The sequence below is a fragment of the Narcine bancroftii genome, chromosome 1, assembly GCF_036971445.1.
Source record: "Narcine bancroftii isolate sNarBan1 chromosome 1, sNarBan1.hap1, whole genome shotgun sequence".
Taxonomy (NCBI): Eukaryota; Metazoa; Chordata; class Chondrichthyes; order Torpediniformes; family Narcinidae; genus Narcine; species Narcine bancroftii.
In genome coordinates, this window is record NC_091469.1 from 379,941,964 (window position 1) to 379,956,651 (window position 14,688).

At 41.7% G+C, this 14,688-nt stretch overlaps 1 protein-coding gene across 7 annotated transcripts in view; it reads left to right on the forward strand.

Annotated features, from left to right (window-relative positions):
- The window catches only part of LOC138751311 (F-actin-uncapping protein LRRC16A-like), a 378,511-nt gene that overhangs the window by 62,627 nt on the left and 301,196 nt on the right, over positions 1–14,688 (forward strand). For all 7 annotated transcript variants that reach the window (XM_069913446.1, XM_069913453.1, XM_069913448.1 and 4 more), the window contains one exon: positions 13,784–13,834. In XM_069913446.1, the coding sequence (XP_069769547.1) occupies positions 13,784–13,834 (51 nt within the window). The remainder of the gene's footprint in view (positions 1–13,783; positions 13,835–14,688) is intronic.

A 14,688-nucleotide genomic window follows, 5' to 3' on the forward strand; every position in this document is an offset into this window, starting at 1 on the left:
CAATTAATTTTGCAGATGATGCTCACTGCAGCTCCCACATACTGGTAGTGGAGGGAATAATGTATAGGGTGCCATTCAAGCAGATTGCTTTGTCCTGGATGAAGTCCATTTTTTTGTGGCTCATTTGCAATCTATCATTTTGCATTCTCATTACCATTAAGCTAGCATGTGAGAATGTCAGCAAGAAACCTGTAAGTCAGTGAACCTGTACTTGGCTGACAGGTAAAGTCAGTCAGGTTTCCATTCCGTAATACAATACCACGCAGACAAGTGTGTATAGGTAGATGTCATATGAAGCCAGTAGTGGCTGTGATTCTGTTTTCTCCTCCCTTCATGTAAAAATAGAATGGACTATCAACATTGCCTCTTCACTATCATGAGTGCATAATTAATTGGTTGAAATGACAATTTCATCAGAAGGGGGGGGGGGAAGCTGATTTTGAAACATGAATATTTTAAAGCCAGCTGTGCGCTCCGAACATTTGCGAAGATCTGTGATAAGGCTTGCAGCAATTAATTGTCATTGCCAGATAAATCCATGCAATTTCTGACATTCATAGAGCATTGCAATTTGTTGGTTTTAATGCAGTGCATTTGGATAATGGACTTAATTTGTTACAAAGATATAAAATGCTGCATTAAAATCTGTGAGAATGAAAGATGATAATTTCATAGGCCATTTGCCAAGCATTGTGAAAAATAGCTTTAAAAGCATTATTGTACCGAAAAGTGGTGTGAACATAAAGTCATCAGTTCCTGCAGTCGCTGGCTTATTTTATTGTTTGCATTGGGAAAATTGGTGTTTAAGTATGAATGTTGTAACCTTTCTTTAATAAGATACAGTAATTACAAAAACTGAATGGCATCCATTTGGTTCTTTTGCTTTCCCTGAAATGCAATTTAATTACGTTATAGTACTGGCTTAAGTAAAAACTGGGATCAGAATCTTGTGGAACATTAATGTAATGTACAGTTGTCTGAAGCAAAAATGTCATAATTATTAAGTCGAGCAGTTTTGAGCTGTTGAATGTGCCTTCTATTTTCTGTATTTTGCAGTGTACCTTTATGAAGCTGTTGCCAAAACTGATTTCAAGTCCTTTATGCCTCACGTTTTATAATGCAGGGCAGTTGCCATGGAAACTAGATTAACTTATAAGAACTGGTTTCCTGATGGCTCTATTGTTAAGCATTGCAGGTTACTGGGCAAATTTACTGTTAAGTAAGCTAATCTTGGCTAGAGCAGACAGAACGTTGACCCAAACTCCCCTGTGTTAGAGTAAAATGACAGTGAGTTTCCACTTCTAATTATTGATGGAGTATGCCTTCAGCTGCATAGGATTGGTGGCCACAAGGCAGATCTAGTGGTTAGAGGATAAACCACAGGAAAAGTAACCAAGCTGGTTTAGTCTTGACTTCAGACAATGTGGGACAATATCTAGGCATCGGATTTAATTTTGTAAATGCCTTTCAAATCACTTCAAGACAATTTTACAAAAAAAAGAGGCTGAGCTACACAAGAAAATGGCCACAATCTTGTTCAATGATTTGTAATTTAAATGTCAGAGGGATGAAGGATTAGGGAGGGAATTTGAGCACTAGGGGTATGGCAGGGCTATCTATGCTTGTGGGATTATGTTCATGCATGGCCAAGAGTGCAGGATTCCCATTGATGTTTCCAGAAATGAGAGGAGGGGAAATGAGAGCAGTGAGAATTTTAGCTGAACTAGAAATGCACAACTGAATCAAATCACTAACACCTCATCACTGAGAATTCAAATGTCTGTTTGGCTTTCATGCTGGATGTCAAGGCAAGACATTGATCATCTTTTCTGTTGAGCCAAGGTCAGAAACTGCTCCAGTCTGTACCCAAGACTCGCACACTTCCTTCATGCTGTGTGAGCGCCAAGCATCCTTCATTCTGAGCCAGGTCCTTAAATGGTTCCACTCAAAAACACATGCTAGATGTTGGAAATCTGAAATAAAATCAAAAAATACCTCCTGGCAACTGTTGAAAGATAAGTAAGTTAACGTTTTGGGTGGAAGTCCTTTGGTTAGAGCGAGGTTTCAAATATTGAGTTGGTTTTAAGTTGAAGAATGGAGAAGCAGTGGATAAGACTAAGGGAATATCAATATTAAAATGAAACCAAAGTTGCCATTATAATAAAGTACATCATAAAGTTATGGTCTGAGGGGGACAACTAGAGAGAAGATCGGAATAAAGGTATATAACACCTGTTTAATAATAGGAGTTGAGTAAGAGTACAAGCGAAGGAATTTAGAAGTAGCAAATTGCAGAGGTGTAGAATCTAATAGGTTGGAGAGAAAGCAAGCTGAGCCCATAATCCAAATGGACTGGCCTGTTCTGATACTATATAGTTTAAATCATGAGAGATTGCAAAGAGCCCAAAGGGAGAAGGATCCTAGATTTTCAAAAGGCTTGTCTGTCACTGAAGCATTAAAAACTTAAGCTAGCAGTTAGTGCGATGCTATTACACAGCCAGCAACCCGGGTTTGAATCCGCCGCTGTCTCTAAGGAGTTTTTACATTCTCCCTGTGTCTGTCTGGGGTTCCTCTGGGTGCTCTGGTTTCCTCCCACTGGGCAGCACGGGTTCGTGGACTGGAAGTGCCTGTTACCATGCTGTATGTCTAACATGTTATTCTTTATTGTTTGGAAAATTGAATGAAAAAAGTAAGGATATTGTGCTTCAGTTATATGGGACAATGGTCTGGAGAACCATGCACAATATTAGTGGAATATTAATATTAATGGAAGAAGTGAATGTAAAGGGAACAGTTGACTGGACTGATGCTTGGAATGGGTGGGTTCTCTTCTAACAAAATGCTACATCATCTATGTTGGAGTTCAGCTGAGTGAGAGGAGACTTGGTTGAAGCAGTGAAAATCCACAGTGGATATTGAGAGGATGTTTCCTCTTGAGGGAGAATCCAGACCTTGGGTTTGCTCATTTAAAACAGAGATGAGGCACAATATTTTTCTTGGATTGTCATGAGTTTTCACAAGCCACTTCCTCAAAGGGTATGGAAGCAGAGTTTTTGAATGATTTTAAGGCATGCTTGATGAGCAAGGGGATGAAAGTTACCAGGGATAGATGGTGATGGAGAGTTGAGATTGCAATAAACCAGTCATATTCATAATAAACGAAGACACGAGACTGCAGATGGTGGAAACTGGAGTGAGAAATGAGCTGCTGGAAGAGTCAGCGAGTCAGACAGCATTTGGGGAGGTAGGTCTGTCACTATATAACAGTGGGATACAGTACTGGTGGGAACTGGACTCCATCTATGTAACACTGGATATGGTACCAATGGGGACAGGTCTGTATCATACTAGGATACAGTACTAAGGGCACAGGTCTGCCACTGTTTAACATTGGGGCACAGTACTGGTGTGGACAGGTCTGTCACTCTTCACTCTGAGGTGCAGTACTAGTAAGGAATGGTTGCTGTATAACATTAGGATGTAGTACTGGTGGGGATGGGTCTGTCATATAACCATATAACCGTTTACAGCACGGAAACAGGCGATGTCGGCCCTTCAGTGGTATAGTATTGGGTACATTTCTGGTGGGGACTGGTCTGTCACTGTAGCAGTGGGATATAGTACTGGTGGGGATTGGACTGTCATTGTATTACACAGGGTTATTGCATTGATGCGGACAGGACTGTCACTGTATAACACTGGGGTACAGTATTGGTGGGGACAGGTCACTGATGAGGATAGGTCTGTCACAATATAATGGGTACAGTACTGGTTGGAATAAGTTTGTAACTATATCAGGGATACAGTTTTTGTGGGTTAGGTCTGTCATTGTGTAACAGTGGGATACAATACTGGTGGTGACAGATCTGTCACTATATCACAGTGGTATGGTACTTGTCAGGATGGGCCTGTCATTGTATTGTATCATACCTGGTACCACATTGGTGGGCACAGGTCTGACAAGGCAAAATGGAGGATCTGTAGCCCCTTTTAAACTGCAGCACCTGGGTAGCCCTCCTAGGTCCCGGGCTTGATTACGGGGGAAAAGCACCTTTTAAATTGAAGGGGGAATCTACCCATTAAATAGTCAACCTGGTAATTTAAGGGGGATCCCGCCCCCGCAATGATGCATCATGCACTCACTGGAAGTACTGCTGGATATTCAGAAGCTGGCTGCCCAGTGATATGCACGCAAGTGCTGATGTCACCGGAATAAGTGGGTCGGCCATTTTCCTGTTCAAATTGCCTGTCACCTAGGCAAGTTTAACTGGGTTTCCTGTCTACCTCTGAGGTAGGTCAGGGACCTGGTTGGATTCTGAAGGGGTTGACCCTTTTTTAACTGGGGTAACTGGGGTGCTAACCATGTAAATTTCCCAGTTAACCCCATTTTACATGGGAGTTTCAAAAGGCCTAGTGTTGTGGAAGATGCAGTAATTTGAACAGTGAGATTATAGTGACAGGAGTAGCAGTGAGTTCAATTTTGTTTATTATCATCTGTCCGTACATATACAACCAGACAAAAGTATTTCTCTAGACCAATGTGCACACAAATTGACACACAAGACACAGTATATCATAATTACATATATACATAAATATATAAATATTTTGGGATGATTTACTCAGTTACAGGATACTGTTCATCAGTCTCTCATCTCAGCCTGCGGGAAGAAGCTATTTCCCAGCCTGGCAGTCCTGATTTGTATCAACTGTGAAGTTGATATTTCTGTTGGAACGGAATCTGGCAGCACAGTTGTGAGTCCTCAGTGAGGAGTAGCAAACTGAACACACAGCATTACAGTGCGCCAGTACTCAGTGTGATGGCACTTGAGATTTTGTTACCATCCTAGACTGACTATGGACTTTCAGTCAAGAAACCAGTTGCAGGAGAGGGGTGTTGAGTCCCAGTGAGGACAGTTTATCCACCAGCCTATGAGATATGATTGGGTTGAATGCCGAGCTGAAGACAATGAACAACAGCCTTTTTTATGAGTTATTATTCTCCAGGTGTGTCAGGACAGAGTGGAGGGTCAAAGATATTGTTCTTCTGTGGACTGGATTTGATGGTGGGTAAAGTGGAAACGGGCCAATGTTTCTGGAAGGTGTGATTTCATGCATTCCATGACTAGTCACTCAAAGCACTTCATGATCGCAGAGATCAGTGCCACTGGGTGGTTGTCATTTAGTCTGATTACCGTCGCTCTTTTTGGCAATGGAATAATGGTGGCTGCCTTCGGGGCCAGTGGCCTGCTGCAGTGAGATACTGAAGATGTCCGTATGGACCAACGTTGTCTTGGCTGCACAGTCCTTCAGCACCAGACTAGGTATGTTGCCTGGACCTGCTGCTTTGCATGGGTTCACCCTGGATAGAATCTTCCTCGCCTCATTCACAGTACCCTGCAGAGGAAGCACTGACAATCTCATCAGTTGTCTTTTAAAAATTAACTCTAAATGTCACTATCTGGTTAGGTATGATTAAAATGTGTTTCTCACGACTGATACTTAGAAGTGTTTGGATTGTAAATCTGACTTGCATTACACAAAAACAGCTTGCACACCTGCTTTATACACCACACAAATAAAGGTTATACACATTTTGTTTGTCAGGCTTGGGAAAGCTGATAAGCTTTTTGGATCATTTGATTTCTGCATCATTTGTCTGATTGTTAGAAATTGAGTATTGCCATAATGGAGGGTTGAATGTATTTTCCATGTGGATTTCCCTTGTTTTTTTAGGTATCAAGTTCAGGAAGTTTAGTTTTAAAGCTGACTGCATCTCGTTAAGTCTGCCACTGACAGTGAATGTCTGGAGGCTACTAGACCATAATAACTGAGCCAATTTAATTCATGCACAAGCACCTTGTGTTGGAAGTTAATGTTAGCTAGTGGGAATTCTCCGTCTTTGTTTTCCTTTCATTGCCTACAATGAGTCTGCCTTGCACAGTTAGTTCCATTCCTTTTCCCAAACTGCTCCAATTGAGATTGATGATTCACTCACTTGTCACCAGGAATCCAATTGGTGCTTGTCTTTCAAGGTGGTTTTGTTGTTATGTTCTGTTGAATACCCAACCAACCAAATCCTTTGATTAGCTCCCTGATTGTGTGCAGAAAGGAGGTGTGTAAGGAGGCATTGGTAGCTGTGGTAGAAGTTGAGATTCTGGCGAAATGTAAACTTCCTCAAATTCAAGAGTTCAGCCTGGGTAGTTGAGAGGCTGGACTTTAATGGCCTGAGGTTGATTAATATTTAACAAGGTCACAGTTGGGTAGGGGAACACAAGGGGCCTGCTACCTGTCTGTCCAAAACATGTCTGGAGCTGGTGAGAAGTGCTTTGTGTTTGTTCTGTCCCTGTGAACCACACCAGCCAGGCATTGCGTTGTGCCTTGGAATAGGCCACAGCCCTTCCTCTGGATAGTTTATCTTCTTGCTGTAGTTTGGAACTGAGAGGGAACAGAAGCAGGAAACCCTACAGTTGTGTGCTGAGTGATTCTGAAGCATGGGAAAGAAAATTTATCAGACAGCACTCGCATTCCAAAGCTCATTATCTTGGTTGTTCTCGCAAATGTTGGAACTCGATTTGATATCCGCTGGAAACAAATACGCCACTTTGTTCAGGAAATCAGATTAAAAAATGGGAATGATATGAAGAAATTTATCTTGTTTAATAAAAAATGTTAGAACTGATATGATCAAGCGTGTACTGTGGGTGAACTGCAGGTTTTTTGTTTTTAAAAAGTAGATAAAAAAACTACAATAGTACACTTAATTAAATTAAAAACAAATAATAAATGCAAAAAAAGATAAATATTCACAGTTAACAAGGAAAGGTGATTTGGCAACAGTGCAGACAGTCCTTTTTAGACCCTGATGATCAGTGAAACGCTGATCGCTGCTGGAAAGAAACTGTTCTTGAACCTAGATGTGCTGATCTTCTGGCTTCTGTACCTTCTACCTGAAGTTAGCAGTGAGAAGGGACTGCGACCAAGGTGATGGGGACCTCAATAATGTTGGGTCCCTTCTTGAGGCAGGGCCTCACCTAGATGCATTCAGTGGATGGGAGGTTGGAGCCTGTGATGGACCTGGCTGTGTGGGTTACCTTCTGGAACCCTCTTATATACCAAGCCAGACTGCAATGCAACAAGTCAGTGTACTTTCCACAATGCTCTTATGGGAGTTTGGATAACATGCCAAATCCCCTCAGACTCCTTAGAAAGTAGAGGCATTGTTTTGCCTCCTTTATGGGTTATCTCACTGATCTGCTTTGGAAATATGGTTTTCCAGGAACTTGAAGATACTTACTCTCTCCATCTCCTTCCTATCAATGCAGACAGGAACGTGGTCCCTCAGCTTCTCCTTCCTAAAATCAACAGTTAACTCCTTGGTTTTGGTGAGAGCAAGATTGCTGTTCTGGTATCATCCAACCAGGTTATCCATCTCCATCCTGTATTCAAACTCGTTATTTGGACAACAATGATGGATCTGCCTTGTGGGCACTCCCCTGAAAAACAAGTATACTGTTTTGGATACTGTTGAAGGGGATGACCTATCAGCTATAAGCCAATGGCAATCAGGTCTCTGGCATGGAGTCTAAGAAGGGAGGAGAGGAGAAGAAGTGAGCTCTAGTGATAGGGGATTCTATAGTTAGAGGGACAGGTGAGAGATTCTGTGGAGGAGATCTTGAATCACAGATGGCATATTGCCTCCTTGGTGCCAGGGTCCGGGATAGCTCAGATCGAGTTCATGACATTTGCAGTCATGAATGGACAGGGTGGCACGCAGTCTTGGTGTGGGGGGGGGGGGGGCACTGGTGTTGATGATCATCAAGGAGGAGATGATGTTAGTGATTTGAACTGATGGAGGTTTAGCAGGGATTCTGTTTTAGAGGGATGGACAGATCCCTTAGTTTGATCACAAGTTTGCTGGTATGGTGGTGTTGAATTCCTTATTGTTCACTGAGCCATTGTTTATTGTTCAAGCAGTGTAATTTTCATGCACTTTCTGTGAGCAAAAATATAATCTTTTCTATCCTGTCAACTTACCATAACTTCAGCCATCTTTTCATTTGGTCTTTCTCACAAAAATTAAATTTGGACTCCTTGTATGTACAAATGGATAATAGAAACAATGGTGAATTTGATATGTTCCTTGTTGGAGAGGATAAAGGATTTCAAAATGTTTTTACCAACATCCAGTTAGTTTCAGACCCTTCATACTTTAGTTCAGATTTCTTCCTCTTGAAGAATTTCTGATAATTGGGTTTTCCTGTCTTTCCTTGAATTCTGTTGTGATTCAGCTCAAGGATGGATTCAGACTTCCTAATTAGCAGATGGTGTGCTGGAGTGAGCTGGAAGGAAGGTCTTGTTACCTACTTTTTCCTTTCGAATCATCCTAGTGCCCATCTTCCTATCTTAACCTTTTGTTTGAACTGCTCACTGAAGAAGTTAGATATTTTAGTTAGACCAGAAATATATTTATTAAAACCAGTGTTGCTTCTCCACTCTTCCAAAGCAATTGATTGTGCTTTATAGCTGGCCCGAGGGCACTTATAAATATCTGTGATTAACTCCTGAGCAACATCTAAACCGACTACCATGCATAGAATACCATTGATTTTCTCTATATTTGAATTAAGAGGAAGTAGTAAACACTTTTGAATTAAGTTTGTGAACACTTTTGCAGAAATAAATCATGTCGGCTCAAATCTAAAGTGCTTTTATTGCTGTAATAAATATTACACTGGAAATATTAGTGAAGCCCTTTCAGTTCTCTTTAACTTGTGCATGCAACATAACCCTGTATTTCTACCCCCCCCCCCCCCCCCCCCCCACTCCCAGCACTGCTTCAGTAATTAATTGTTATCTGAATGATTTGTGCTTTTGTCTTCTCTGGACTTTGTAGGTGTTCATATTATATATTACTTCCGTCATTCTCTTGCTCAGAATAATACCTTCAACTAGGAGCTAACAAATAATCCAAGGAAAGCACTGTGAATGCTGGTGCTTGAAGGATAGTTTTTAATTGTGGGGCCAGTACCAAATATCGTACATAAAAAGGAGAGAGAGACTGCAGAGGATCTAAGAATCAGATACAACTATGGTAAGTTGGGAGGGGGTTGTTTGAGAGACAGGCAAGTACAGGAGTAGGTCAAGAACAGATGGAAGCCATGAAACCTATAATTAGGGTAAGATTTGCCTGAATTTGGAAAAGCCCATGTTGGGTTTTAAGCTACCCCGTCAGAATATAATATGTTGTTCCTTGGCTTTCCTGGCCATGGATAAAGTGGAAAGCAAATATATTTTGTGGGAATGGGGAAAAGAACTAAAATGGCTGGTAAACGGGAGTTCCAGTTTGTGCCGAGCGCAGGCACTTGGTAACGTGATTGCCCAATCGGTCTTTGGACTCTGATATCGAGAAAGCTACATTGAGTGCACCAAATGTCGTAGACTAGGTTGGATGAGGTGTACGTGAATCTCTTCTGCACCTTCAAGGTCTGTTCATGGCCCTGGATGGAGGTGAGGGAAGAGATGTCAGGACAGCAACTACTATAGTTGCTTAAGCTGGTCTAAGAATGGGTGGGGAGTTGCGGAGAAAGTGGCCTCTGTGGAAAGAGATGGAGAGTAGGCAATGTGAGAATGTTGATGACATGAATGACATGCCAGGTGCAAAGCCTATGGGTGAAAAGGTCTGATCTTTGTTCTGTCTGGCAGAAGTTGGGGTGAGAATGAAATTATGGGAGATATATCAATGGTGGGGGGGAATCTGTTTCTTGAAGAGAAAGAACATTGTTGATGATATGGGATTGAAGGCCTCATCCTAGGAACAGATGTAGTGCAGACAGAAATAGCCTCTTTACGAGAGATAGGGTGGGAAGATATGTAGTCAAAGTAGCTGTGGGAGGTGGTGGGTTTGTAATAAATGTCAGCAGATAATTGGTCTTCTTCTGAGATGGACATTAAATTGTCCAGAAAAGGGGGAGAGGTTTCATTAAAAAATCCCATTAAATTTGAGGGTGGGGTGGAAAGTGGGATTAAAATAGGATTAAAATAGGTTTGAAATAGGGACAATTCCAGACAACTGATGAAAAGGCAGGTGTAGCTGATCCCTCTAGAACATTCTCAATACTGGTATCCTCAGCTCTCTAGATTATTTCAAAGACCTACAGCCTTTTGAGGGGAGAAATATCTTTTTTTCTCAGTTGACTGGCCATTTATCTGCTCACTGTCAATGGGGATGTCTCCTTATAGCTACATGAACGTATAATTGAACATTACACCATAGTGCAGGCCTTTCGATCCATGATGTTTGGACTATTCAACAAACTAAACCTTCCTCACCTCACACCCATAACCCTCTTTTTCTTGCATCCATGTGACTAAGGGTCTTTTAAATGTTCTTACTGTACCAGCATTCATCACCACCCCTGGAAATGCATTCACTGTGTTATAATTTAAAAAAAACTTATCCCTGACATCTCCCCTAAATTTTCCTCCCTCACCTTGTACAGATATTCTCTGGGTTTCCCACTCTCTCCCTGGGAAAAAGATGCTGGCTGTTCATTCTATCTATGCTTTCAGAATCTTGTAGACCCCTAAGTCACCTCTCATCCTTCTTAGCACCAAAGAGAAAAGCCCTAGATAGCTGTTAACTTTCCTTCACCAGACACATCCTGATAAATCTCTTCTACACCCTCTCCATAGCTTCCACATCCTGTAATGAGGTGACCAGAACTGAATCCAGTATTCCAAGTGTACCTTTCAGGAATTTTGCATCGTGTTGAGTCTTCCCAATTTTGGCAAGCAAAGGCCTTTCCTGTACCATCTATTGGCATTGGACAACCCTCTTAACTCAGAATCAACCTGGTGAATCTGTACTTCTAGCCAACTCTATCCTCTGGCAAAGGAAAAGCAGAAACAAAGGTAGTACACCCTGTGTGCACCATTATAATTACATTAAATGTGTACTCCAATCATTTTTAATAAAGGTGATTGTACCATTTGTATTCCTATTGATTTCCTGTTCTTGCAAGCTCTCTTTGTAATTCATGTGCAAGGATACCCATGAACCTCTAACTCTATCCAACCACTTGCCCATATTTGTTTTTGCATTGCTTTTTTATTTTCCTACTGACGCTGTTTTGCACCTTGTGCTTTTTTCCTTGACCTGCCTATATTAATTGTAAGCATTCTTAAATGATCAAAAAATGCATTCATCGAGGACTCAGTAGTGGAGAAGGTCAAGAACATTTCCGAGGATCTGTCCTGGAGCCTCCACGTTGCCGCAATCACAAAGAAGGCTCGGCAGCAGCTATACTTTGTGAGGTGTCTGGGGCGGTTCGGTATGTACAGTGAAGGGCATTCTGACTGGTTGCATCACTGCCTGGTATAGAGGCACCAACTCTCAGGTCAAGAATAAACTCCAGAGGCTTGTAAACTCGGCCTGCAACAGGATAGACACCAGACTTAACTCCATTGAGGACATCTACATGGGACGGTATCTTAAAAAAACCACCCAGGTCATGCCTTCTTCACTCTGCTACCTTCAGGGGAAAGGTACAGGAGCCTAAAGACCGAGCACTCAGCAGCACAAGGAGAGCTTTTTCCCGTTGCCATCAATTTCCTGAATGATTAATGAACCAAAGACACTGCCTTACTTTTCATGCCCTATAATTGTTATTTTTTATAATAATTTAGTAAGATGGTTACAATATTTACGTTTGCCCTGTGATGTTGCCACAAAACACTGAATTTCATGACTTGTTCGTGACATTAAATTCAACAGCAACAAAGAACTTCAGATGTTTCCAGCTGTTTTTGACTTGTTTGCAAATTGGATACATAAGCAAAGACCTTTCATGAGAATCATTGACCTAGATTGTGAACAGTTTATTTTGTTCTGACTGTTTTGCACATTTAGAAAATGCATTGCATCAAATCATGTGATCCGACCAAATCTTATTTTATGATATGCATCCACATGTATATTATGAATTTTATTACTTCCATTTAATGTGTCTGTTCCCACCTGAATATGTTGGGATCACTAATGTCTTGTCCTCAATTCAGTTCAAGACCTTCCTCTTACTGAATTGACCTGTTCCCAATTCCTCCCTGGGTGACCTGTCTGTCTGCAGTTCCCTCCTGTAAATGAAGTCTCTCACTGTGTATTTCTGGGCAAGGTTAAGATTGCTACACAAGTTTCTGAGTGCAACGCTCTCCTATCCTTTACCCTCACCCACCTTCTTCTGCTCCCAGGACAGTTCATCAGGACTGTTACATAACTTCTGCTCCCACCCAACTATTGACTATTGGACTGGAGTCAGCATGTCAGGCAGCATTTGTCGAAAGATGATCCGTGTGAACATTTCAGGTCTGGGCCTCTTCATCAGACAGTCAGATTAATTGTTGGGAAGGTGGTGGAGGGCAGTGGATGGAATAAAAGGAATGTCTCTAAAATGAAGAAGCAATTGGGTTCTACTGCAAAAGATGCTATTAATATTGTTAAGTCTGTTGTTGTATGTCCCGGTGCTTTTGTTGGATGATAAGGCAAATTGTGCTATTGGTTCCAATGAAACACAGGTAAATGGCACCTTCCTTCATTGTTTCAGGCACTGAGTACAAGTGTTGTGCCATGCACTACATTGGTGAGACTGCATCTGGAATATTGTGCACAGTTCTGGCGGTCGTAAGATGAAGAGGGGAAGAAAAGATTCAGAAGGTTGTTGCTGGGATAGGAGGTCTTGAGTTACAAGGAGAGACTGGATAGGCTGCTTCTGTGTTCCCTGAAACAAAAGCTTAGGAGGTTTTATACAGCCATGAGAGGCCTGGATAAGGTGAAAGGCCCATGTTCAACGTGACTTGCACTGCACTGAAATTTCTTCTTATTGCAGCTCAACAGGTACATTAGATACCCCAACTAGACCAGTAAATTGTGCACATTACCACAAACATAAGACCAATAAAAAGATAAGATAGTAAATATCAAACAATAGATAAGTATTCACAGTTGCATTTAGTGCAAGAAAGTAAAGAAAATTATATTTGCAGACAGATCTTTTGGTGCTCCTGGAGTAGTTATGGGTTGGATTAGAGTAACATCTGACAGCTGTTGCATAAAATCTGTTCTTTGACCTCAAGGAGCTGGACTTCAGGTGTCTGCCTACAGGAAGCACATTGAAGCAGACGCGTATTATGTTGCCTTCCTTCTTGAGGGAGCACCTCATAAAGGTTAGACATTTTTTCCAAAGGATGGGGAATCTCAAACCAGAAGGCATGGATTTAAGTTGAGAGGTGAACAATTTAAAGGGGATGAGAGGGGCAAAGTCGAAGCAGGAGCCAGGAAGTCGGCAAGCATGGATCCAATAGTTGAAAGGTAATTGGGAAACAGCTTTTTTGGGAGAGTGTTTATCAGGGAAGCTGACTGAAAGCAGGGAAATCAACTTGGGAAGAGGCAACAACCATATGATGAGAGTTTCAACAGCAGATAAACTGAGGCATGGGCAGCCCCAGGCGAATGGGTAGATGTGGGATGGGAAGGATCCAGCTGCACTGTACACCTGATTCACGTTATCCAGTGCTGCCACTGAAAATATTTATGTGAAACAGAAGAGAACGAGAATAGATTTTTGTGCATTTTTCAAGATAAACATTACAAGTTAGCATTCTTTACATTCTTTTCTGGTTCTACAACTTCAAAATTGAAGAACCAATCCACAATTGTAATGTACACAATGTTTGCCAAATCTCCCAGATGACAATGATCTAATTTAATATCCTTCTGTCTCCACAGGTGTTGACATCATGTCGAGTGTTCCTCTTGGCAGCGCGAATCCCTACCAAGGTAAAAAAAAAAGGACTTTTTTTCTTGTGACTTGTATGTGATGTAAAATGGATTTAGAAGGGAGGAGAGGAAATTTGATGACTCTATGCAAGTATAAGGAAGGAATAATGATCACTCTTCAATCATTCCACCAGCATCAGATATGCGGATCCGATTTCAGTCCTAGCTGGCCCAATGAGATCCAGGTCGAATCTGTCAGCACCCTTTCATAGAGGCAAATGTATTCTCCCAACTATGTAAGGAATCTTAAGTTTGTGACCTAATTCTTCCACCTCTGTGAGAGTGACCAAGTTCACTAGAGAATGAATTGTGCCTTTCCTTGTCATCTACCTGCTGGGAACACAGAAGTTTACTGTTTTCTGCTGCAGCTTTGAAAGTACTGCGTTACATGAAAAGTTGCCTTCCTTGTTAGTGTATTAAATCTCCTCAGCAGTGGAGTCATGTTGGATTCATCAGCTGACCGCATTTTTAAAAGTAGCTTTGAGTGTATGAAAGGGTGGCACAGGTGAAGCCAATTGAGTTGCTGCTTCAGTTGCATTGACCTAGGTTCAATCCTGATCTCTGGTGCTCTCTGTGTGGAGCCTGCACACTCTCCCTGTGATCACAAGGCTTTCACAGATGTACAGGTTGGTGGGTTAATTGGCTATGGTAGATCGTCACCTTCTACATACCAAAGACATATTTGGGGAGAGAGAAAGAGTCGGTCGGTATAAATGAGTGCTTGATGGAGTCAGTAGACTGTAAGGCCTGCTTATATGCTGCATGTCTCTGACTCTTCACTTGAGATTTTATTTTTAATTGAGAGATACCACACAGTAATAGGCCCTTCTAGCCCACAAGCTTGCACTGCCCAA